At 32.8% G+C, this 25,926-nt stretch overlaps 3 protein-coding genes across 6 annotated transcripts in view; 2 read left to right on the top strand and 1 right to left on the bottom strand.

The window, feature by feature from the left end:
- Positions 1–1,262, top strand: part of LOC148629964 (WASH complex subunit 4-like) — a 34,969-nt gene extending 33,707 nt beyond the window's left edge. For 2 of the 3 annotated variants that reach the window (XM_088560355.1, XM_088560373.1), the window contains one exon: positions 914–1,262. In XM_088560355.1, the coding sequence (XP_088416481.1) occupies positions 914–1,065 (152 nt within the window). In that variant the 3' untranslated portion in view covers positions 1,066–1,262. The remainder of the gene's footprint in view (positions 1–913) is intronic. The other variant, XM_088560365.1, reaches the window with a different exon arrangement.
- Positions 1,263–3,531: 2,269 nt separating this feature from the next.
- LOC148629962 (uncharacterized) lies at positions 3,532–25,109 on the bottom strand. Its single transcript, XM_088560386.1, has 3 exons — positions 24,968–25,109; positions 6,222–7,847; positions 3,532–5,684 (listed from the first exon to the last, which is right to left on the bottom strand). Exons 2-3 carry the CDS (start codon positions 7,836–7,838, stop codon positions 3,669–3,671), a joined length of 3,633 nt encoding a protein of 1,210 aa, XP_088416512.1. The 5' UTR covers positions 7,839–7,847; positions 24,968–25,109; the 3' UTR covers positions 3,532–3,668.
- LOC148629963 (uncharacterized) lies at positions 10,381–17,955 on the top strand. 2 transcript variants are annotated; one of them, XM_088560339.1, is made up of 3 exons: positions 10,381–10,969; positions 13,642–13,728; positions 15,403–17,955. In XM_088560339.1, the coding sequence occupies exons 1-3, from the start codon at positions 10,894–10,896 to the stop codon at positions 15,657–15,659; spliced, it is 420 nt and encodes a 139-aa protein (XP_088416465.1). In that variant the 5' UTR covers positions 10,381–10,893; the 3' UTR covers positions 15,660–17,955. The 2 variants fall into 2 exon arrangements, with proteins under 2 accessions (XP_088416465.1, XP_088416454.1); XM_088560328.1 differs by lacking the exon at positions 10,381–10,969 and adding an exon at positions 11,718–12,446.
- Positions 25,110–25,926: the final 817 nt, after the last annotated feature.

The following is a 25,926-nucleotide window of genomic DNA, read 5'->3' as shown; positions in this document are numbered from 1 at the left end:
TAGGTGATAACAAATGTGATACCAGATGTACTTTTGTTAAAACCATTCATCGTGGTGTCAAAGTGAATAAAATATGGGAAATACCACATGAAGTCTTCACCTATGCATGAACCATGATGTCGTGCAAGTTAATGTGACACTGTGCACCTAAAATTACATGTACTTGATTTTTGTTTCTTGGTAAAAAAAATTGAATTTCATTTAAACTTATTACATGTACTGTGTAAATTAATTACATGTATCACATACAGATAACTGTGTACACCTTTTATTATTACTCAGTATAATGTGCCTGTAATATGGGTGTATACAGCTGTTTTAACATGATACAAGTACTTATATCTTCACATGTTTGTAATGTGTGTGTTTGCTATGGGCATGGAGTATCTGCACGTGAATTACTGACAGTTGTTGTTTTCTCACTGTTTTCTACTCTCTGTCTAATTTGTCCCTTTAATATATTTTATTTCTATAATACTCTTGACTCTTCTGCTTATACATTTTGTTTTGAATGATTTGAAGAGATTTTTTTTCTGGGCTTTTGTCAAAATCTTGCAGACAATATACATTTTCTTTAAAAATAGTTTTTCTTCTTTCAAAATACAATATTGAATTTTTCATATAATTGTTCAAATAGTATATGAATTTTTTTATAGTTGTAAATATTAAAGTTTAGATAGATACATATTACATACAGTAAACAACTACATGTATCGTAACAAGACATTTGTATGTGCATCTTGTAGTGGATAAGGTGTTATATATTTACAGAACAGATTTTTGCTTTTCCAAAAATTATACCTACATTTCTTTTCTATGAAACATTACCTCACCTATTTTCATTTGAACAAATTATGTAATCATGTAAACAAAGTCAACTATGACTACAAGACAGAAATTTTATTTATTTCAGGTACAGAGCAGCCAGTTTCATCTTCAGGACCTCCTCCACCACCCCCGGATACTCCATCAGCCCCACCCCCACCACCTCCTCCCCCAGCTCCATCAGGTGCCCCTCCCCCACCTCCCCCTCCCCCACCACCCCCTCCCCCACCACCATTGTAGGTGTATGGAATGTCACACTGTATCGGCTCTTGTTCTTACTTGGTGCCAAAAAGACATTTCATTAAATTTTGGACTGAAAATTATTCTATTTTTTTTTAACTTCAAAACCTCCTGTACCTGTACCCATTGTGCTTTGAATGACAGAATGCCTTCATGTCCTCCCCTTTTCATGACAATATGGTGGAAATTGGAATTAATTACATACATATAAAGTGACAGCCCACAAGACTCTCTATTGATATATTAGCATTCTATTTACAGTCTTAGTAAAAGTGCTTATTGTTTACCAAACAATTAATTTTGCAATTAACAAATTAGTTTTGTCCATGTCTATTGTATAATTTGTTGCAATATTTATTTTATCAGATGTATTTGAAATGTTTATTGTGATATGAATGAATATTATTTTACTGTGACAAAGTTTTTCTTTTATGCCTTTGTAATTTAATTCATTTCGTAGCAAACAAAAAAGGTTATCCTTTTGTTCTTGTCTAAATGTTACCTAAGAGTCTCCTTTTAAAATTCAATATTTGATGAGACGGTATGCTATTTTATATAGCCACAGCTAACCACGCTGAATAAAGGAGGTAGAATTGGTTGGTTTGGAGTCAGAATAATGTGTCCGAGTTGGATATTAAACATTTCTTTGGGCTGTTTCAAGTGTAAGCACATTCAAAATTCTGGTCAGCAAATCGGACTTGTACCAAGACGTTTTGTTGGATTGTTCTCGTCCTGGAGTGTATGAAATGCCTGCCATATTAAACATTTAAATGCAATCAATCAATTCATATAGCAATTGCTTGATATAAGATGCATTATCAGTAATCATTATCATTATGTAAAATTTTCCTCAGAGTGAAAGGCTTTGTGTCTGTATGTCTTTTTACGGTCTTATATTACACATTACTTTGTTTTAACAGGTAGTCTGTTTGTTGTTTTTAATCTTGCATTTTGTGAAAGTACGCATTGAATAGACACATTTTGAAATGTTGATAGGTGAAGGTATCTATACTATATGCTCAATATATACTAAACCCAACAAGGTTTTAATGCTGCAAAGTAGGGGTCAGTAGTAGGTTGCTTCAGTTCAGGTATATTTTAAGATTCTAATTCATATTAATTCCTGAGGTTTAACTTGCAACAAAAGTGAACATTTTGTGTGAATCTCATTAGAACTTTCCGTGAAATGATAAGGACCCAGCCAAATGTTCAGTTATATTTGACATTGGGACCTGTTAAGATTTGGTTTGAGGTGTTTAGAATGGTTATTTCAAGGAAGCTTTTCCTGGCTTCTTTTAGAACTTCCATACCCATCAAAAACTGTTTTACATCACATCGTGAATACGTACATACATCAACTGACTTCAAAGTATAACTAGAAACGAAAACTTGAGTAGATCAAATGAAATCCCACCTTTTTCCTAAAAAAAACGAGAAATAAAGCAATAGGATACAAATCACAGTCCAACGTAATTTACGATAAGGTGATTGTTTTGTGACAATTTTCATTTTGTAGGATTCAAGCTATTCACATCTGTTGATGTTGACAGTTAAATGGCACGTGATTTTAAATATAAACAATCTCCATTTCAGTAGTCATGGTGTTAAAATATTTATAAATAACCCAGTTCTTTAAATAAGATTAAACAAAATGTGCAATGTACATTTTTGTTTTATTAAAACGTTAACATTCAAAACACACAGACAAAATATGTTCGTGAATGGCACGTTAATTAAAGCTTTTAAAATCAAACTCCGTTTCTGCTTAGAATGTCCTTTAACATTTAAGTACATGTTATAAACAAGCAATGACATAAAACATTATAAAACACTAAAATACACAAGATCACAGAAATTAACAATAAACATATGAAATACATCATATATGTAAAATATTTGGCAAGAAGTATAAATGTCAACAACTCAATGAATTATTCTTGTTACAGTGAGATGAATATTTATAGGTAGTGTACGTGGACAACTATGAGATGATGGACGTCTTGTCATCTTTGATGTACAGTTATATACATCCATATGACTAGATATTACACTCACAATAATAGATGAAACAGGACACGGTCCACCCTTTGTATTGTTGCTTTTTTCTGATGTACAATATACACCAATGGGTAATTCAACGTTAAAAAGCATCACACACAAAAAAAAACAAACAAAAACGAAAACAAAACAAAACAAAATGTAAAAGAAGTAAAAAACACAAAACTCAAATATAGAATGTACAAACATTCTTCAAGTAAACATTGAAGGTCATAATTGTTTGATAGAGATATTTGAACATTTCAGCAGTTTGTGTTGTGGCACTGTCGTCAGTTATTGTTGTCTTATGGACAGGATTACCACTAAATCCGGAGGCCATGCCCATGGAACTATGACTCACACATTCTATCTATAGGCTCTTTTTATTTATAGACTTAATATGCTGTTCTAAGCAATAAGCATGCCACATGATAACACTTCCACTACTCGTGTCTCCTGGTTGTCACATGAATCATGTATGACCTTTTTATACAATGTACTTTATTGTGTATTATACACAGTCACAGGAGTTCTACTTGATTTTCCGACCCTTCCTGACCTTAGCTCTATTTAGTATCAGGAACCTCAGTAAGAACCTTAACCCTAAAGAAATGTGGTATTGTGAGCCTGTTGACTTTGTATCTTATCCAACTTTTCCCTCGTATCAAATTTCCATTCGATTTGTCGCTCCACATACCGCCAGGGAAGTATATTTTTCTTTCCTCGACACCTGCACACATCACTGGAGCAACTAATATGTTGTCTCCAACTAAAAACTCATCTGAAATGGTGAATGCTACCTCGTCATCTGGGAAAACCCACCAAATAGGTCGCAATATTGGCAAACCTGCTTCGATATCTGACTTAAGTGAGAAAATAGCTGAGCTGACATGCATCTTATGAAGTATTGTAAGGTTTTTAGAAATCTCGACGGCCGTTTGTCCGTAATCCCAAGGCATGATGGTGTACCTTATTGCCGGAAAGAAAGTCGAGAGCTGCATCCAACGTATGAACAGCTCCATAGGGGGATTTTGTATGTCTGTTTTTGTCTCCTGCGGGAGCAAGTCGGAAATTATGAATGGGTAGCCTTTTATTCCAAGTGCCAAAGCATTTTCAATGACCCCAGATAGACAACTTTGACCTTCTATTTCCTGAATTTTTGCTTCGACTGGTATGATCAGTGGTATGTCCTGTGTATGCGAAGTTCCTTCAATGATATCTGATCGCGAGTCTTGCACGACTGAGAAAAACATCTCTGTATACATTTCACGGAGGGTACTAGGATTTAACTCCGTCGCCTTGAATGCTGGGTTGTATGGAACCCAGTAAGGTTTGCCGTATACTACTGAAAATCCTTTTATTTTATAGGCCCTTTTCGTTGACTTTATTTTGCGTTTCATCCATTCAGAAGCATCCTTGTTTGTTACGTCAAGCATCGCATTTATCTCATGTTGAAATTTTACAATGCCTGGAGCGTAATTGCTTGAATCCTTGATAAAGTATCCGTTTTTGAAACCCTCCTTGAAGTTTTTTGATTCCACATCAAAGTATGGGTTTATTTCTACTATGATTCCACAACCTTGTGATTCAACAATATCTACTGTTGTAGATATATTGTCCATATGGTCTCCAACTTGTAAATCACCTAGTTTGTTTTGCCACTTGCCCGCAACTTCAAATAAGCTACATTCAACAGATTCGTTTTTCATTTGCTCTGCCATCTTAATCATACTATTATCAATATTTTTATCAGTTTTGGTTCTGAACGACCAAACGGGCTTTTCGATAACTGCCTTAGTAGGTAAAGACTTTGGAAACTTTTCCATCAATGTTCTTGTGTATTTAAAAGTAGTTACTGGGTCTAAACCACTACAAACCGTATAATTTAACTTTGCAAAGTCTTCTGTATGCCCGCCATAAAAATCTCCTTGATATCTTGCAATGAGGCACAAATCGCCCTCTTCTTCGTTCCATTTGACTTGTAACGGAACATTATTTGGCACAAAGATAGCTGCCCCTGCTGACGAAATCCAGTGGTAGTCAATTGCCGAACTGAAAGTGCCAGCATCGAAGTGTCTCGAACTGGCAGCACTAAACATGAACGGTTGGGGTTTTAGCGGCCATGATGGAGTCGTGTGGTTACTTGGTCCATACCAGTGTTCACGTCCTATGTGAAAACAGTCATGAGGAATCAAATTATGTCTAATTTGTTCCCATGAAATATTATAACAATGAACTCCTGGTACCTCAAAGTACGAAATCCGTAAAATAGCGTCATCTTTCCATCTTAAACACGTATATTTAGTTTTCTCAGCTTCGGAATGACAATGAAATGGCAACTGCCATGTCGGTACGTTTAATCCAATCTTTCCATAAAGCCTATGTGTGTCACTAGGATTGGGCAAGTACATTTCTCGTGTTTCTGGGTCATAGAATATTCGTTTACCGATTTTCTCCATTTTATTCGTTCTGTTGTGGAAATGCCAACCAACAACTACTATTGCCACTAGTGAAATAAATATACACAGAACACAAATGTGCAGTTGATATTTCTTCCAATCTAATAACTGGCGCTTCCAAAACTAAAAAAAGAAAGAAAACTATAAATAAAATGGTAAAAATTTTGATTTTTCGAAAATGTTTCAGAGACAATTATGTATTCAGTTTCATCTTTTAAAATTACGGATAAGATATATCCTAACCTATTGATAAACTGTCAGCTGGCTAGAATTGTTCTAGTAGAGCTGGAAATTTGAATAAAATAAATATATTTATATAGACAAAATGGAAAAATGATTGGTAGGGGTTAAATGTACTCTATTCAAACATTTTTTGAAGCAATTAAACTAACCACCACACTATTTGTTCTTAAGTTACGAAAAAAAAAAAAAAAAACAATGAACGTTTGCCACAGGATAAGTTACTTGATGACGGCAATGGCTGAATATCTTTTGCTTTAGGTCAGAAAAAAGTCTTTTTCTGTTGAAGGTCTGAATCTTTTAATGCATGTTTGTGGTAGGTTATATTCACTGTACGTGTAAAATGATATTCTAAGTTAAAATGTTACACGTTTACTGTAACATTGTTATTTTTTTTTATGTCCGTTATGTTTTACTTACCGACTCTTTCTCGACGTAGTTGTACTGGTTGTAATGTCTGTGTATGTTCTCAATTTGTTGAAACTTTTCACTTGTTAAAGCTATTGAATCCTTTCTCAGATGAGCGGAAAAGTCAAAGTTTTTGCTTTTGAGATCAATATCATCTGATAATATGCTGTTACGTTTACAAAGCCTTCCATTGCCATTTCCAAAGCTGTCTGAAGAATTAATTCGTTTACACAATCCATTTTGATATGGACTCGTTGGACTAGTTGATCCGTCCTCAAATTTTGACTGGTCACTCTCCCTCCTCTTCAAAATCCCCCTTTCGCAGTCAGACATTGGAGTATCGGGTGAATGTAAATCATCGCCATATCCGTTTCCGTTATAAATTTCCGACTCTTGTGTGTAGAAGTGATTTGTTTCTAAACTGATTTTTCTTTTTTCTAATTTGTCTAAAAATTCATCATGCAGGTATCCATAGTTGATATGTCCTGTAGGCTGGCTATGGCGATACATATTGGATTCAAAGCTAACTCTCCTTTTAGGATTTTTTAAAATGGTTCGCGGTGATGCGGATGCCGACCCTACGTCTATAGCTAAGGGAGATAATCTATGTTCATCATGTGTCGGAGTATTGCTTAAACTATGTTCAAAACTAACTTTTCTGTTCGGAAATTTAATGATGAGCTTATTTTTATCCTGGTATGTTTTAGCACCAGATAATTCTTCTGCTGCTACTACTGGTTTTCGTTTTAGTCGTTTAGGTCCTTCTTCGTAATAAATGTCTGATACATCTTCAGTTGGTGTTGACGTTGCTGATGAATAATTTTGAACGTCATGCACTTCATTTTTAATCATGTCAACGATTTCCGGTCCTTTTGTTGGCGTTGGAGTATTTGACCCAATATAAAAATTTGCATGTTGTTCGCTTTCATTTTCATTTTCGTTTTCAATTTCTTTTTTGTTATCGTTTTCATCTCCATCCCCGCGACAAACGTCGTCTACAGCATTGCCGTCTGTATCATGGACTTCGATTGCTGTTAAATCTTCTGCAGAGTTATTTGAACTTGTAGACAACATTCGTTCAATAAACTTAGTATCGTTGACCACTCCTGACCGTCGACTTCTTGATGGTCGTCGCTGGGGTTCGTCGACGAATTTTGTGTTTTTGAGAATCTCTTCCTCATCACTTTCCATGCCTTCGTCACGGGAAATTCTTTTATCTGTACTGATGTCGTCGTTCTCTATTGATATGTCAGAATTGCCACTGGAATCATTGTCACTGACTAATCTATCAAGTTTTGTATCATCAACACCATCCTCAATTTCTTCTAAATTGGAACAACTTTCGTCATTTTGTTTCAAGTTCATAGAGCAGTTGTTACCGTTTATTTCATCAACGATAGTTCCATCCTCTTTATCGATAGTTATGTTTTCATTTCCGTCGTTATCGTTGCCATCTAACTGCTCACCAGTTTTCCTTGCTTGGATGGAATTGTCAATGTCGTACGAATGTGCAATTTGTGATAAGGTATTTCCGGTAGGTTTTCGGTTTATTCGGTCATCACTGCAACCATTTTCGGTATTCTCAGTCTCATGACCAGAGTCTGTATTGTCAATTGTTTCGTTTTCCATGGTGTCACTCTGTAATATACAAAGAAAGACCTTTTATTTATGAGCAAAGATGTTTACCATGGGATATAAACAGAAGGGTGCCTATCACACTGTGTGATTTTCTTTTCTAAGGAATATTATGTGCAGCTAAATTTGTTTAACGTGTTACGCCGTCCGTTTTTTCTCTCACTATTAATACGGTTTTGGAATGTTTTGTTTTGCGACATAGGACTTATTACTACTACATTTGTGTTGTGAGTTATGTGAAGATCCGGTAATGAAGAACAGCCCGATGCAAGTAGTCTGAGTATTAAGGAAATGTTTAAACAAAACTGTGAATTGCTACACAGATAGGGGCTTCATCAATGGAATAAACTACGACTTCATACCCTGAAATTGATTTATTCTGCAAATTCTCTTTGCTTATTTGTCCTTGTTTTTTTAAATTTCCGATAAAGATGAAGGCTCTCATGAATGTGCAATTTGTACAATTTTTGAGTTTTTCTACTTTGTTCCTTTAAGTTGACAGAAATTGAAGGCTTTATTCAAAGTTAGAAAGGAGTTTCTTTAATTGCCGAAAAAGATAATAAGTCTACAGAACGTGAATGGCCGTCTATATACATAAGTTTTATGTGGAGATAAAAAAAAATTGCAATTTGCATTTAAATGTAAGTCGCACATTAAGATGAACACAAATTTTTGTTTGTTTTCGAAACACATAAGGATCATGGAAATTCATGTAATAGACTTGTATAGAAAATCTTAAATGCCAAATATTTGCACCAGATATACACTGTAGATTTGTTTTTGTAGAAGATATGGTGTTTTCCAATCTCCATTTCCAATTTATACCCTAATTGCTAGAATGGGGGGGGGGGCTCGAAGTACCCATTGGAAAATCTATTAGATTAGACTCCAAGCTATAGCCATCACAGTAAACCTTGACACGTACATTTGTATCCGCATTTTAGTCCAATATAACCATCAGGGATCCCCCAGGGCATACTGTTGGGACTTTCAGGGATCCCCAAGGCACAGTGTTGGGGCCGATACTCTTCTTGTGTCACATAAATGATCTGCCCGATGCAGTTAACTCATGCGACTATTCGCAGATGAATGTTTGCTATACCGGGAAATCAAAAACCATAACGACCATAACAAACTACTAGAAGACCGTATATCGCTGGAAATGGGCTGCCGACTGGGGTATGAGTTTCAACGCCAAGAAATTTGTACATACTAAGCCTCAAAAAGAAAAACCAGCGTTTCTATAACCTTAACAACCATGTACTAGAACAAGTGTCATCAAGTGCCCTTACCTTGGCCTGCAAATACAAAAAGATCTTAAGTGGAGAGAACATAAAGAAATGTATGCAATAAAGCCAATTCAACACTAGGATTCCTACGATGTAACCTCGAACAATGTCTGAGGGCTTGCCGAAAAACAGCATATATAGCATTATTAAGCATCTATAACGGAGTACGGCGCATTCACTTGGGATCCATACACTCAAAACAGAGATAAACAAACTTGAAACCATCCATAGAAGATGACAAAAGACTACAAATCAAGAGACGATGGTTCTTGACCAAAATGCTAAAGGACCTCAAATATTTCCGATTTTACAAACCAGACGACACCAACATCGGCTGATCTTCTGTTTCAAAGTGATTGAGAGGTTGATATCAGCGCTTCCACCTTAGTGACAAATTGAATTTCAAAAACCCGAAAGACAAATCAGAGCAAAAAGTATGCAGATTGGCTCTCAACCAACATTATCAAGAATGAAGTCTGAAACAACACACGAGCGGTGATTGTACCACAAAAAAACACACCCGAACAATTCAGGAACTCATTGTTTGTACGCACCGCCATTGACAGGGACCTACTGGAGGACCTCATGGTGTGCGTCAAAAAGCATGAAGTATTCAGAACATCACTCCTCAGTCAGCGTAACTGGACCGCACATACGACCCCGTCAGTAGCCCAGCAGGGAATCTGACGTACTCATACCGATACTGATACAGATACAGTTACATGTATCATTTTTTTACACGAATTAGTCAATAAGGTATTTTTTCTTAAATCGGGCCTGTTATAACAAAGAACTAATCAAATTTTCTAATAAACTGTTAAAGCGAGGTTGATATTAGAAATTCAAATGTAACAAAATGTATATCAACATTATTAAAGTGCCCTCCAACAAACAATTGGGGAAATAAGTCTGTGCATTGTCCGTCCGTCCGCTCCGTCCGCCAGGCCACAAGATTACACCGGGCTATTGTGACATTCTCTGCATTTTAGTTTAGTTTAGTTTAGTTTTGTTTTTCGTTTTTCGTTTTTTATGTGTTTATGCTGGTTATGAATTATTATAAATGTTTTATAGTATGTAGCCTTCATTAGGACTTGTATGTAATAGCAGTATTGACGTTTTGCCTAAACGGAAGCGATTCGTGTATTACAAAGCGTGTCATAACTACGTTTTCTATTTTTGAATATTAATCTCCTACAAGCGGAATTAACGCAATTAAAGGATTTATGTATGTAAATTTAAGTTATTGTTGTCTTTTTCATTTACTCGGCATTTGCCATTCTTTTTCTTGCGTTTAATCTGTTTGACTTCGTATGCTATATTAAACATTGTGCACACAAACTTAGGGATCTATTATAAGTGATCTGGTATTGATTTTTCAATGCATCATTTCAAAAGGATAAATTATTCATTTATTTATCGGTAGTCATGGAGCTATTATAGTATACGTAAGTCCCGAGAAGTCACGAGTCCAGGTGAGACCACAAGGAACTTTTCACCTGTGGTAAAAATCCACTAAATAGATCGAGATCGATCGATGAAATTTTTACTTCAAAAGCATATACGATATAGTGAGATTCTTTCTCGGTTACGTGAACTAGTTTTATAATGTTGATAGTTGTTAAAATGATTTCTGTGGGGACATAAGATCCGGCTCATCAATTACGTGATAATTAATTTCCAATTACGGAATAAATCAACGAAACTTGTATGAAAGGACAAGGATGTAAAATCTAAAGAAAACTCGCCGAAGGAATGTTAGCATGGTATTAGGATATATGAACAAGGCCACCCAGAAAGAAAAACATGTTGAAGACGATTCCGAAGTCTTCGAAGAAGGTATTGTAGAACATTATTCTTTACACACACGCGCACATGTACATTTACATTTTATTTTGACTGGCACTTATACATGTAGGGGAGGTTTAAATGTGATATACTGTAGTGTTTGTAGTGTATTTAGAACAATTAAATGGAGCATGGATCGTACTTTATGACACGTTTATCATTTTATTTCTTTGTTTAGGTATGTGAAAAAGTTTTCTTTTACGAGTGGTGTTATAAATTTTACCTCAAATCGCATAGGAAGTCAAATAATAATAAAAAAAAAAACTGAAATTACACAGAAACGAAAAAAAAAAAAAACAACAAAAGTATTTTTGATATGTTACAATAGTTAACATGAATTGATGTATATAACTACATTTCCCCTGAACTGTAACAAAATCTTTAAACGTTTTCTTGAAAAAGCGAAAGAACCAGCAAAAACATATGTTAAAAATAAAAACATAAATAATAAAAGCTGTACTAAAGGTAAAAAGAGAACTCAATACACACACACACACCCACAAAACAAACAAACAAACAAATTAATGTGTTAAAAAAGAAAAAGTCCTTATTTTCTATAGCTTTCGACAGCGTTTTCTAGGTCATGATCTATATCATCACGCAAAACTATAAATGTTTTCGCGGCTAATGAACAAATATAAATGATAGTAACAATAGTTCTGTAAGTTGAAATATTTAAGTTGTGTGCGGATCTACTAGTTAAAACATTACACACTGGAAAATGAAAAAAATCCTTCTAATGATAGACAAATCGTCGTATAATGATAGGCTAGTCCTCTTATAATGATAGGCAAGTCCTCATATGATTGTATAATGATACTAGAAAAAATCCTTGTATAGTGACAGACAATTCTTTGCATAATGGTAGTAAAATCGTTGTATGATGATAGACAAGTCCTTGTTTAATGGTAGACAAAATCTTATATAATAAAAAGCAAAGTCTTGTATGATGATAGACAATTCCATGTATAATGTTAGGCAAAGCCTCGTATAACGATAGGCAAATCCTTGAATAAGAAAAGACTACAGTTCGGAAGTCGTTTGGTTGTAACAAAAGAACGTGAAAGTTTAAATACGAAAGGATTTGTAACGGGTTAGTAACTTGTTGATGCCAACACCAACCCCTGAACCCTTGGTCCGCCATTACGTTCAATGATTCATGATTGATGGTAAATATACATTAATGTTTTGCAAGAACATCAATTATCTCGAGTTTAAACTAAACGTGAAATAAAATGTATTGCATGAAACAAAAACAGAACAGCTTTTATAAGGTTAATCATTTGCGTTGGCTTGTTAATGAAAACTGGCACTTTAAGAAGTGAGATAAGGTGGTTAAGACGTCAAAGCATCCTTAATTATAAAGAAACACTTGTTTTTGGCATTCCTCTTACACGGGAACTTCAACAGTCTATTCGATGGAATATTGTATCAGGATTTTCGTCTTGTAAAAGCATGTCAAGTGCAGGTAGGTCATGGAGGAAAAAAGCAGCGGCGGATCAAAAAGGGGTGCCGAGGGTTGAAATCCCCCTTTTTGTTTGAAAATCTTGTTAATCTTGTGCAAAATGTAAGCAAAAATGAGATCCGCCCCTGGAAAATCCGTTTGCATGGACTTCAGTAGTATGATTCCTGAATGACTTCGGACTTTTATTTATTTGAGCTACATGTAAATTAAAATGTGATAGGTTTCCAATTCTGATAAAAAGAAATTTTGATTAACTAAGTTTTTGTAATCAAAATATTCTTTTTACAAGTTTTATCGTATAGTTCCTGAAATAAATATTTAATTGTACACGAATTCGAATTAATTTTGTATAATAATGATTATTTTAGGATTATAAAATGCCACCCGTGTAATTTTACGTTTAATATTAAAACACAGGACTGGTTTCAGTGACCGAATGTACGGGAAAATACTTGCTAAATGCGGTTGAAATTCAATTTTGCTAATAGAAATTATTTTCACTTGCTAAAATTTGCTAGTGAAATTCTATGTGTCATATAAGTAAAGTCCAGAAATAATCCCAAAAACTTAAATTCAGCAAGTGTAAATTTTCAGTATTGCTAAATTTAGCTAGCGGAAAAAAAATTCTAAAATTCAATCCCTGGGTTTAATCTTAACTCATATTTAATAATTATTGCATTTTTTTTCCTTAGTATATATGAATATTAAAGAAAAAGCCCAATCTAACTGGGAAAAAGATTCACAAATACACAATATACCTCTAAATGAAACTATGTTTTCAAATACTATTTTAAGCGAAAGAAACCATTTGTGGTAAAACGCCGTAAAGCTTTTTTTTTAAATTAAAAACATGTATGCGCATGCGTAATATAAAAAAAAGAAAAGAAAATGTGTTTGAATTTGTATTGCGAAATGCAGATTATGGCTGTTTATACGGATTTTGAGTCTGGTGTCTCACTTTTGCGCCGTTATTAGCCTATGTCGTGTTTTGCCAAAAAAAATACCATCTTTGATACCCCTCTTTTATCAGCACTTCGACATTTCCGCTTTTCTAGACAACTCCAATCATGGTCTCGCAGGGGCATTCATCATTATAACAGTTAACGTATATACCATAATTACTCATTTGTTCCTCAATAGTTAAAACAAATTCTAATTACCTGTCTATATGTGGATATAATTATCGTTTCACTTTCAGATGAGGAGCCTATGGGATTATGTTGTATGTCAGGATGTCTGACAGGATGTTCACTGGGCATCCTGTTCATTATAGTGCTTCCTGCGGGTAAGTTTTTGTTTTGAAAAGTTTTTTTAAGGAAAACACGGATTTTTAGGCGTCCGTCTTTTTAAGGCGGGACGTATTATGGTGTACCGGAGTCCATCCGTCCGTCGTTCGCAATTCGCACGATAACCCAAAATTATTATTTTTAAAAAAAAAAAACTTTGGTGCATTGTTTTTCTTATTGACGTTGACCGCCTTTCAATTTTTATGTTTCGAGTTGTGGGACTTTATTCGTTCGAAAATAGGATGATTTTTCTGTTTTCGGACTATAACTCAAAAACCCAGACAGTACTTTCAATGAAACTTTGGTGAATTGTTTTTTATATTAATGAAATCTCCCACTTAATTTTTGAAAATTTGCGATTTTTACGAATTAGAGTTATGGGACTTATAAAAATTTCGCAGTTTTCAGACCATAACTCAATAGTGGTTGCACTTAGTTTAATAAAACTTCACAGGAATGTTTCTTTTGATTAGTGAGAGCTCTCGTTCATTTTTTAAATGAATTTCTGAAGGGGTCCTTACCGAACTTTCTCCTTCCTCATATTTGCGCAATAACTTGAAAATGCGTTAAGCGATATTCTTAAAACTTTGTTAAATAGTTTATTTCTATGAGTGTAAGATCCCTTTGATTTTCATGTACTTTAAGATTTAAAATTTTTGGGCTATGGAAATTATAATTCATACAAATATGGGGCAATATCCCTTTTGTGGACTTCAAAATGCTGCCATGAAATGCCATAACATTGTGATTTGATTATTTCTTTTTATCTAGGCTTTTGACTTTTTTTATCATACCATTCAGATACAGAAACAACATTATGGGATCTATAAAAAGAAAACTTTATCTGTCCCATAGTTTGTCTGTTCATGTTATCTATCAAAATTCTCATTGGAAGTATTTAATTATTGGACCACTTCAATATTGAGTGAAATATTATCTTGCGTCATCATTTTAATCACAATAAAAAATAATGCTGTATCTAGTTTGAATTTCGTGTACATAATTTGACCATCTATTCAGAGTTCGACATCTGCGGGCTTCTCTGTTTGTGCTCGGCGAAGCATTTTATTTAAAACTTACACATACATCTTGGTATTATCGGCAATACCTACTGATTTCCAAAACACCAACCTAAATATTAAGTACGACACATCTTCCTGTGATACCAAATATATATACAGCAGGTGAAAATAATACTTGTATCATTCCTGTATACCTTAAAAGTGTTATCTAGTATCGTCCTTGGAATTTTCTCAGTTAATAGGTTACTTTACTCTATATATCATGTAGGCCGTTCTTTAATCTTGTTCACTGATAAGCCGATTGGAATGAAGTACTTTCAAAAAGGAAATCATATGTTAATTTGTGCCGTTTAGTTCCTATGTACATTAACACGACTTCGAAATATTTTTTGTGGCGCGTGAATGCATTAGACACAGTAAAGTGCTGAAAAAAATTGACTGAAACTTCCCCCTAAAGATCACTGCTTCTTAACTAAATCTAGTAATGTTATACTATTTCATCAAACACTAAAAAGCACACCAATATCATAAAAAAAGGGAAAATAAAATGACATTAACAATTACTAGACTTGAAACAAGTGTGAATACACTACATGAATGCACGGAATGAGTATTTTTTGTTATAATCCGTCTTATTTATAATGTTTGTAGGAATTCTGTTGTCTCTATATTCAATAAACAATAAAGACTTTGGAGTGCTCTCTGCTGGTATCATTCTGATCCTCGTTCCTCTGATATCCATACCGGTTGTAGTCATTGTTCATTATAATAGACGGCGGTTACGGAAAATACGTCGTTTCCGGAAGACAAAAATAGATACAGAGACAGGCGCCAATAGTGGACCCGTAGTGGAGAACACAAACAAATATCCAGTTAATGATACAGTTTTGACTAAAACCCGTTTTTAAAAAGTTAAAAAAGTCTAAATGAGCGATGTATGATGAGATTATATTGTCTCAGGGAGTTGATAATGAATGATGAACACGCCTGTGATATTACCGAAGAGATAGTACATGTATATACTATAGTGTGCCAAAACAAGTTAGAGCGATAAAAGCCATAATTGTTTGATTTTATACCAAAGCATGTATTTTTCTTATTATTATGATTTCATTTTATTTAAATGGATGCGAAATCCTACAAAGATATGTGATAAATAAAAGTTGTTTGTAATTTTTCATATTTTGGTGTTGATTTTTAAGAAGTATATATATAGTTGCATTGCGTATCTTATGTAAAATTTCTATTTCGATTTTGTTATGTTTTAATCATTTTCAGAAGTTATTAACTATAACAGTTAAAAAGGTCAAGATATGAGGCTGACTTCACAGTGTCTGTAGTATAACAGTTAAAAGGTCAAGATATGAGGCTGACCTCACAGTGTCTGTAGTATAACAGTTAAAAAGGACTGGTGTATTCCTTTCTTTATTTTAATATACATATATGTTTTCAATTTCCATCTTTCCCAAAATCGATATTGTAACTTGTTAATTGTTTCAATGCAAACCACAAGTTTGATTGGAAATAAAGGCATGCACAGAAATACAAAAATACCAACAATATAAAAATTGCAAATTTCGGTAAACTTCACTAGTGTTGTAAGGAGTAATATCTCATCAGAACCAGCACCAAGGAAGTGCAAGTTTTGAAATAAATTCATTCTGTACAAGAAGTACTTAGATGTTTCATTATTTTTTTTACAATGCAGGTACCTTTTGTTTTGTAGGAGGTACTTTTCATCACATTCTTTTATAAACATATATGAAATTTGTAAATTCAGAAGGTACCTTTCAGTAACTTAGACAGGTAAAAATATCTGGTACATGTACCACCTCTTAATGAAAGGCCCGAGTACTAAGTACAAGAAATAATACATTCACCTTTGCATCTTTGTTATTTTAAAGGTAAATGGCATTTGTTATGATGGAAATCTTCGATTTCATTTCAACATAAATTTATTTGTGTTCACAAAGTGTCTACAAAATTTCAGTGTTTACATAGGAACCTTTCTTCTATGCATTTTGATAATATTTTCAAAGCATTGAATGAATGTTACTCGTTTCCTGTTTTATGTCAGATATAAAAGATTTTAGAATCTGAAGATATCGATTCTACAGTCACCTTGATGTTATAAAACCTATGCATTCTTTTTGTGATTTGTATCGATTTTTTGTATTTTTACTATTTGAAAGTCTTTGGTTTAAATGTCAACGAAGAAACCTTTATGTCTGCCAGAATACATATTACAGTAGAACGTGGCTTATCAAAGAGGCATTTTTACAGGAATTGTATTCCGTTTAGACATGTCTTTGATTCTACAAGATTTCAGATTATGATTGGTCAAGACAAGGTTCACGTTAATTATAGAACATTTTAACTGGTACTATATAGACCAATTTATCTCGTTTTTTTTAAGTTTGCTTCGTTGATCTGAATGTATATTTAATTTTTTCTATACATTAATGTTTTCCAACCAGCTCAGTGCTGTTCTTTGTTGTGCTACTTGGTGCAGTATTGATATTACTTCGCCCGACAGTAGTACAGACGTAACAGCATTAATACCAAGACGAGTTTGATCAAAATACATCAATACTGCTACTTTAATTGTTTACTGCTGATCATACTTGTCAGTCGTTTGGACAACTAGTATTTTCTTAAACAGGACTTGTGGTTGTCCATTATTGTGTGTTAAATTTTAGTTGCAGCTTCGAGTGGTCACATACGTTACCATGAATAGTTAATAGAAATTTGACATTTGTTTATCATAAACTTAATTTATTGGATTCTAATACATTGTTTTAATATTTTTAGAAACATTTTAAGATCTGAATATATTGTATGCCACAGTGAAAGTTACACACTACACCAGACATTTGGTATTCGCGTCTATAACAAATCATTTTGTGTCATAAAATGTATTTAGTACAAAGAACTTATTTCAAGTCAAATGATTGACGAGTTTTTGAAAGGCAGAAAACAGAGTTCTTTGCACTAAAAACGATAAAAGTAATACTAAATTCGAAGATATTATCCTTGTAAAAACATGATCGATCATTTGAGAGAAAAATGGAAAATTAAGGTTTTTGTTTACAATCTTTGACCATAAAATTTTCTTGTGATACTCAAGATTAATGGGGTTGGGTTTTACCCAAAGTAATAAGAGCAAATTTAAAATAAAACAACAACAACAACAACGAAAAAAAACAGACGTCAGCTGATGAATTTAATGTTGCATATTCACCTCCCAGTCTTATGTGCTATTTTAGTCAATTTGGAAACCTAGGACAGTGTGTTTGAATGGATGACACCCTTTCTAGTCACTTTAGTTGAAAATTACTGATATTCAGTGAATAGCTCTGATTGATGAAGATACTTTTAAATTAACTTTACTGTTTTATTTGGCTGGTCCAACTGCTGTGGAACAGTATCATAGGTGTATTTGAGTTTTTCCCACTTTTGAATTGATTTCAATATTAGATTGAAAAGAATGTGAAACTTGATAAGTTTTTTATTATTTTAATATACATCGTTTTCTGTTTTGATAAAGGGGTACATTTTATATTTTGCAGTTCTTTTGTTGTACATTTATAGTAGTTAGATATATTGGTATTCATTACTGTTAAACTATTTTATTAATTAGGTGGTTGTGATAGTCAACAAACATAAGGAATGTCACTTTTAAGCTTTCTATTCTATAGTAACTATTGTGGACACATTTACTTTATTATTTCTGAGAAACTGAGTTCATGTTGTTATTATAACGTTTGGAATGTTTTATTTCCATAGGTAGACGGTTTTACACGAATTTTTGCCAATTTATGAATGTAATGTTATTAGTTTGATGCAATACAAAGCTATTACATGAACTATAGAATGAAAACGTTGAAAATTTGTACCCCAAATATATCAAATAATGTAAATTCAGAAATTAATGAATGCTTTTTTCATTATTGCGACAATGATACTGACTGTCAATCGCATAAATGAAAACTCGCATAATGAAATTAACACTAAACTAATGTCTCGATATTGTTAAAAGATAACGTCGCAGGCAAAGTTGCGACAAGTAATGCTCGCAAAAATATCTGAATTTACAATATATGATTTGCAAACAACAATTGTTTTCATTTCTTAAACGCGTTGGAACGCCAGTATTTATATAAAATGTAAATTACAAACAAATCGCCAACTAGTTTGAAGCAACACGGGTTAAATGATTTTAAACCTCACTTTACAGAGTGCTTCACGTACACGAGGTTTGATTGACCCCATGAAATTGATCTTGATGTTTGACATAAATGTAAATCGTGATAACTTTCCTAAAAGTCTAACAGCTGTGTATTATACTCAATAATTTGTTTTCTGTATATTGATTACTATAGTATTGGCAGCTGGTCGTCGTTCATTTGTTGTTTTCTGCCTAATTGATTGATAATGTGTTCAAAATGTCATTTTCTTGTTTTAAGTACTTCATAATTGATCAAGAATACATTTAACTTTAGTTGTATGGAATTAAATAAAAGACATTCATTGGTGATGAATATTCCATGTATCAGTTGAAACTAGAGCCTTCTTGTAATTTGATTAATGAACCAGCTAATTGTTTGAAGATTTATTGGCATTTAATTTCTCCTAATCGATTAATTAATTAATTTTTACACGAAATTTGTGTTACGATACAGATTTTGTATTGGTTTTATCAATTATAAAAGAAAAAATCTGCTATTTTAGTTTTCAGGTTTTAGAACATAAGTTTTTTTACTAATTAAATAGTTCAGAAAAAAGTTAAATGACAGATTTCACCATTTCACCATTTCACACTTCAGTCTTGTTATTGCCTGTAGACTATTTCTGAGATATTGAATTGTTATAAGAATTGAAATAATAAAAAATATAAAACTTCTATGACCTATATCATCTTTACAATGATTATTTTATGCCTTTCAGAATTATATTCTGAATATACACTAAAAGAAGCAATATTATCTACCCCAGCACCATTGCCTGTTGCACTGACACAAGCTATGCATTTTACCGTACTGAGGCAGGAGTTCGTAGATTCGATCCCAATTCAAACGAAGATTTTGCTTTAAGAACTGACAAAAAAACTACGACGGGAGGTCACTCTGAATGAGTCAAGAACTAACGGGTTGTACGAAATGTCCTTATTTCAATCTATTTAGAATGATTTTATCTATAAATCGACCAGTCTAAAATTCATGTACATTAGAAAAAAGTGAAAACATCCTATTTCAAAATAATAAAAAATTCTAAGCAAGACAATTTACTAGGCAAGCCAATTTCCGGATCCTTTGGTCATTTTTTATACCATTCACTTAATTTACAGCGGCGGTCAAGATATTTACACAAAAAAGAGGGATACCAATTCGGAGATCCATTTTTTTCAAGAAAGATGTGTATAAAATGCATATCACTTGTGTTGAAAGTACAATGCTACATATCATATTTTATGATTACATATATAGGCAAATTCAGAAAAGCAGAAACAGATAAAAGAAGATTTCAAAGTAAAAGGATTTTGGACTTAGACAGTCACAATCCGTGTATTTATAAAATATATTTGTAAATTATAAACCATCAAAAAACGATATAATAATCGCTGAATGCGAATGGAAAAGCATTAAAATGTTAAATGTGCAAATAACATGTCAAAATAATAAGTACATGAATTATCATTAGATTTACAATATGTTCTGATTTGTCATATTTGTTTTCAAATAGCTTCAGGAAAGATACATAGTATATAACTTAGAGACTGTCAACGAGTCAATTACATATTACCTAGCTGTATACATTTTATTACAACTTTTGATCGGACTACTATGCAACTTAAGTTTTAGATGTGATGTTCTTAATGCACTGTTTTGATGATGTTGGGGACAGAAATCTTGCAAATCTCTTTAAAGAACTGGCAATATTATACATGAAACAAAATCATGAATTTTATTGCTATAGTAATTGCTCCATAAACAACAACCTTGCAATAACCATCAGGTAATAAAACATTAAAAAGGAATTTCTGAAAAAAGTAAATAAGAAAATGGTAAACTCCAATATTTTCTAATGTAAAAGTTTCATTGATGAACTTAGATTATTTTATATTTTTTTTCAACGAGAGGGCATTTCCTAATCTCGTAGAGGGGCTTCCGAGACGAGATGAGCATGAGAAACTCCCGCGCGTTGAAGAAATATTAGATAATCTGTTAATCGCTGTTTTGCTAAAGTGTACTATATTAATTTTCTTTTATTTATATTTCCTAACCTAAATATGTAAGTTTATAGGCGTTGCAGTTTCCTTTCGGGACTATTTTTTTGGACGGAGTGCTACGTGACGTCACATATGTTTTGCAGCTATACGATAATTTTCATTCTCGTTCGACTGGCGTGCAATTGAAAATTATCGTATAGCAAGATCAAAGTGATAAAGCATTATTATTTTCTAGACTCTCAGCACCAACCTACCAGTGTGAATTGACAACAAACACAAATTCAAAATTAAATTGTTTAAAATAAAAAAAATCAAATGCTTACAAGACAAATTAAGATTATATAGTTAGCAACAAACTAAAAAATAGACAAGGAGTAGCGATACTGAATATACGATGGAAAATCCGTGAACAAAACTATTCCAGAAACAACAAAAGAACAAACATCAAAGAACTAAGAGTATATACTGAAAAATGAACAACACAAACAATACTTAAATGCGGGGTTAAACCCATAAGCTCCGGAAAGATGGACAGTTCTTCCCACTCCCACGACACAGGTCTGTCGTGAAATGTAAACAAAATACACACAGCTCTCAGATGGAATTACAAAAGTCTAAAAAAAGAAGGCTTTACAAACATTCTCCATCTTTAAAGCTTTTAAACGATAAAGTTACAAGGACATCTACCAAAATCCTAATTGTCAACATAATCATTTCATTCCACATCGCAAGAAGTGAATTTCTTCTTTAATTAACATACATCATGGTTTACGATTAACTTCATTTTACATTAAAATTAAATATTGTAAGAAGAAAAAAAAACGAAAGAAATCATCATAACAAAAAATGGATGTAACACATCATTGTAACAATCAAAGAACCTCATCCACAGCGTAAAGTTATGTAAGCTGTGCTATAAAACATATCAGGAATTGGAAAGAAGTAAAAGTACAGGTTACAAAGTTATTGCCAACATGGTAAAGTAGACTATGAATCATAACGTAGTGCAGTATCACATTACAATTAATGGTCACTTGTTAGAGTTTTCATAATGAAGACGTCAAAAACTAAAAGCCTTTGCCCACTTTTGTAGTATTTATGTCCAGTTGATTATGATGTTACTTTTGTTATTTGTTGTCCCTTTTTGTTGGCTATTAAATAATTGTAGATGAATGTCAACCAGAATCCATAACGATAACTTTAAATAAACGGAAATTGGTTTAGTGTTTTGTTTTAACTTAAGATTTTGAAATTCAATTTTCACTGAAAATTCAATCAACACCCGAGAATGTGAGGTTGTATTTCGTCATGTATCCTGTTGTCATTATCTGGGATAAGTTTGTACCTTTAACAGTTATGTAAAAGTGATATCAACGTAGAGATGTGTTATAGTTATTTTACATATAAAACGGAACAGTTACATGCAGGGTCATTAATTTCACAATAGAAACACTTTTGTTGTGAATGGCTTAAGGACACGTTGTTAACACAGACATCTTAATATAATGTCGAGAAGTATCAGAGAATACACGTGGGAATTACCAATATATCTGACTAAGCCTACGATATGGTCTTTAAAAATGTTACTTATTATATGGTGAGATTATTCGACACGCCTTGCATTACACTTGCACGAATTGAAACTTCGAGAAGAAGTTCATCACAATTGCCATCTTTGATTTTAACACAGGCGTGAAGTGTATATTTTTACGGTTAAAATAACTTTAAAGAGAAAAAAAATTGTACATCCAACGCCTAGAAAATATCAAAATTAGATTCGTATTATACAGACAACAACGCAATAAATCTGTCAGAATAATAATTAAAGTTATTATGTTTTACATGCATGAATAATGAACTAAAACATGAAGTTATTTCTTGGCTCCTTGATATACAAAATAAAAGTATATGGAAATTATGTTAGGATGTATACAAACAATATGTTTTAATTACTTTTGTATATAAGTCAAAAAGTAGTATTTGATAGTTTATTAATATACATTCCCATCTAAATATAGCTTTGATAGATAATGATATAATATAACGTCTTTAAAAACGATATTTATTTGGAAAAGGGAAATGTATATAAAACGCCGTCTTAATATACATACATTTATTTAATATTAAAAGCTATTGTATGCTATTCACGATTTGACAAATATGTAGATGTAATTCATTTAGTCAATCTTTTTTTTTCCAGAAAATATTCAATAAGCTCGACATGTACAACCTTCCAGACCACCCTCAAAAAGCTCACATCAAAATATTATTTATCTACATTGTATTACGTATATTACAATTACATAATTAATGACAAAACACAAAACAAAAAAATATTCATTGGTATATTTATTTTATTACTTAATATCGAATTTATTGCTATATTAGTGATTATAAGCTTCAGTCAAGAACGCTAAGTCCAAGCAACCAGTCGTCGCTCTATTCCTTCAAATAACGTGCTCTTAGTACAGAAGCAGTGACTACCAGCTTTAAAGTGTTTGGTATGACTCGGATGGGAATGGAACCAATGACCTCCCGAGGTGGAGATACTACCCTGAGACCACCAATGTGTTAAATCTATCATTCAAAAAACACATTTGACTTAAGAGCTGCAATCGATTTATATAAAACAAATTACAGACAAGTTTGTTATTCCCTTCCACTGTTTGAGAACTATTATATGCATTATTTTTCCGAGTCTTAGTAAGCGTAGGACTATTGAAAAGAGACTTTTAATCAAAATCAGGCGCGTAGCTGAGGCTAAATTGGCAACATTAAGTGCAGGCAAAAGCTTTTTTGCCTAACGACAGCTACGCGCCTGAAAATATAAAACAAATAACATTGAATTACAAGCCACTTAAATTACTTAAGACGGAGTTTTATTTTCTTATGTTTTCAATTAATTTGTTTACAAAGATGCTTTTTATGTTTTTGCGCCACAATTTGGACATAACTGCTTAAATATCACTCCTTGTCACTGGCAAAGTCATGTTGATGGATATATTCCGATACAAGTAAATAATCACATGTCATTTTGTGTCAAGTCCTACACAAAAGACATCTTATTGCATAACGTGGTATAATTTTCAACATTTACTATGCAGGAAAACCGTAGGAAAAGACATTTTATTAGAGTCCTCCATTATCATTCATTGGTAACATCATTTCTATCTTTTAATTTCTTAATTGATCCTTGTAATGTTTTTTTTTTCTAGACATTTAACACAAACAAAATGTGAAATAGTTCATGATGTAAATACGCCATACATGCATGTCTCTTTTATTTTAAAAAAAAGTACTTACCAGTTGGTTTAGATTGGAATATATTTTTAACGTTCTGAAGCATGATATTGAAACTTAACAATTTTGTTGCAATGCAATTATGTTAAATATTAATGTGAGATTCTTTTCGCATGGAAATTCCAGCATAACAATTAATGGTAAGGTAAATTCGTTTTGTTTTTTAGTAAGCTGACTTCGCAATAGCAAACTGTTGCATATTGAACGAAATAATATATTTTATTGGTCCTTGGTTTCTATTTTTCTCGTTTTCTCCCTTGTTTGACATTCTGATTATCTTGTAGTTTTCTTTACTCCGAAATTCAATGATTGAAGTGGCTTTAAAGCCATTTTCTGCATTATAACCCATTGTCTTTTAAGACCCTATTTTTAAGGCAATGCAAGTTTTAGTCAAGCCTTCTATGTTGATCAGTTGTTCACTCTTATCTGAAAATAACACTACCTTCCTATTTGGCAAATATCAATAAAATGACGTATAGCTAGAGTACAAATGCTACACTGAATTAAAATACAAGTCATTTCATAGTTAAAATACAAGAATAAAATTGGTAAAAACTAAAACCTTTCTGTAAACATTTTTAAAAAGAAAAGCAATCTGAACTTGCACCTATACACTAAAGTCTTCGTATTTCATCATCATAATGTCTTTAACAATCTTTAAAAGCCTTCATAATTAAATCAACTTACCAGTTCTATACGTTCATATCGTTGATATCTTCATAAAATTAGAATTAATACATCAGATATTCACCAAATTATGTCATCTTATTCTCATCTCGTCTTAACTTTAACACCATCTTGTCCGTTAGCTTGTAAAGGCACAAGATTGATATAACTGTTACACGAAGCCTCAGGCAAAAAGACTAGATTATGTCAAGTTCATTGTTTTTATTATTACTTATTAATTTCCTTTTTTGACAATAGTCGATGCTCAAATATATGAATTTGGTCAAAAATGAAACTTGTGCTTTTAAATTATCCTTGCAGGAACATTTACTACCTGTCTTACGTGCATGGTATTTTGCGCATAACCGGATGGTCATGAACCACATCATGACCAGATTCACGAACGGCAATTTTCTTTGAATACACATGTAAGAAATACTTCTGAAATACTTCTGAGAAATCGGAACATATAATGTCATAATAATTACGATTTTTTTTTGTTTACATATAGTAAACGAGAACGAGTTGATTCGGAACTTTTTCGAGATGTGAGAAATTTCATAAACAAGCTAAAATTTCTTTTTCTAAAAATATTTTTTCTTAATTTTGTTCAAAACGAAAGCAATCAAACTGTCCTAAAAGCGTCAAACTTCACTAAAAATTGATAGCACCCGAAACTTTGCGATTCAGGTCACAAACCTGTTGACCTCACACTCATACTAATACTCATACTTAATACGTACGGATATCTCCCACCCTAAAATTTATGGTAATGCACCCAATAAGGTGACATAACCGTTAAGTAGACTTATTCGTAAGGGATATAGTCAGATATTGCTGTAAAATCAGTAAAGAAAGCACACTTTGATTTTAACATTGACTCGCTCAAAGGGTCTTAACATAAAACATTATAGACTTGAAAGCATTTTCGGCATGATACAGGTTGTGTCCTTACTGTATGACTTATGATATACCGGGCA

The sequence above is a fragment of the Perna viridis genome, chromosome 1, assembly GCF_037379345.1.
Source record: "Perna viridis isolate PV_CMFRI_1.1 ecotype Kerala chromosome 1, ASM3737934v1, whole genome shotgun sequence".
Lineage (NCBI taxonomy): Eukaryota > Metazoa > Mollusca > Bivalvia > Mytilida > Mytilidae > Perna > Perna viridis.
This window is presented reverse-complemented; position numbering and strand designations above follow the sequence as displayed.

What these genes read in the sequence shown, in the direction of transcription:
- LOC148629963 (XM_088560328.1), top strand. Translation starts at nt 12,278, where the DNA reads ATGAAAACTGGCACTTTAAGAAGTGAGATAAGGTGGTTAAGACGTCAA. An exon ending in TAAAAGCATGTCAAGTGCAG is followed by an intron (nt 12,447 to 13,641) that starts GTAGGTCATGGA and finishes TTTCACTTTCAG; the next exon opens with ATGAGGAGCCTATGGGATTA. An exon ending in CATTATAGTGCTTCCTGCGG is followed by an intron (nt 13,729 to 15,402) that starts GTAAGTTTTTGT and finishes TAATGTTTGTAG; the next exon opens with GAATTCTGTTGTCTCTATAT.
- LOC148629962 (XM_088560386.1), bottom strand. Translation starts at nt 7,838, where the DNA reads ATGGAAAACGAAACAATTGACAATACAGACTCTGGTCATGAGACTGAG. An exon ending in ACTACGTCGAGAAAGAGTCG is followed by an intron (nt 5,685 to 6,221) that starts GTAAGTAAAACA and finishes TTCTTTTTTTAG; the next exon opens with TTTTGGAAGCGCCAGTTATT.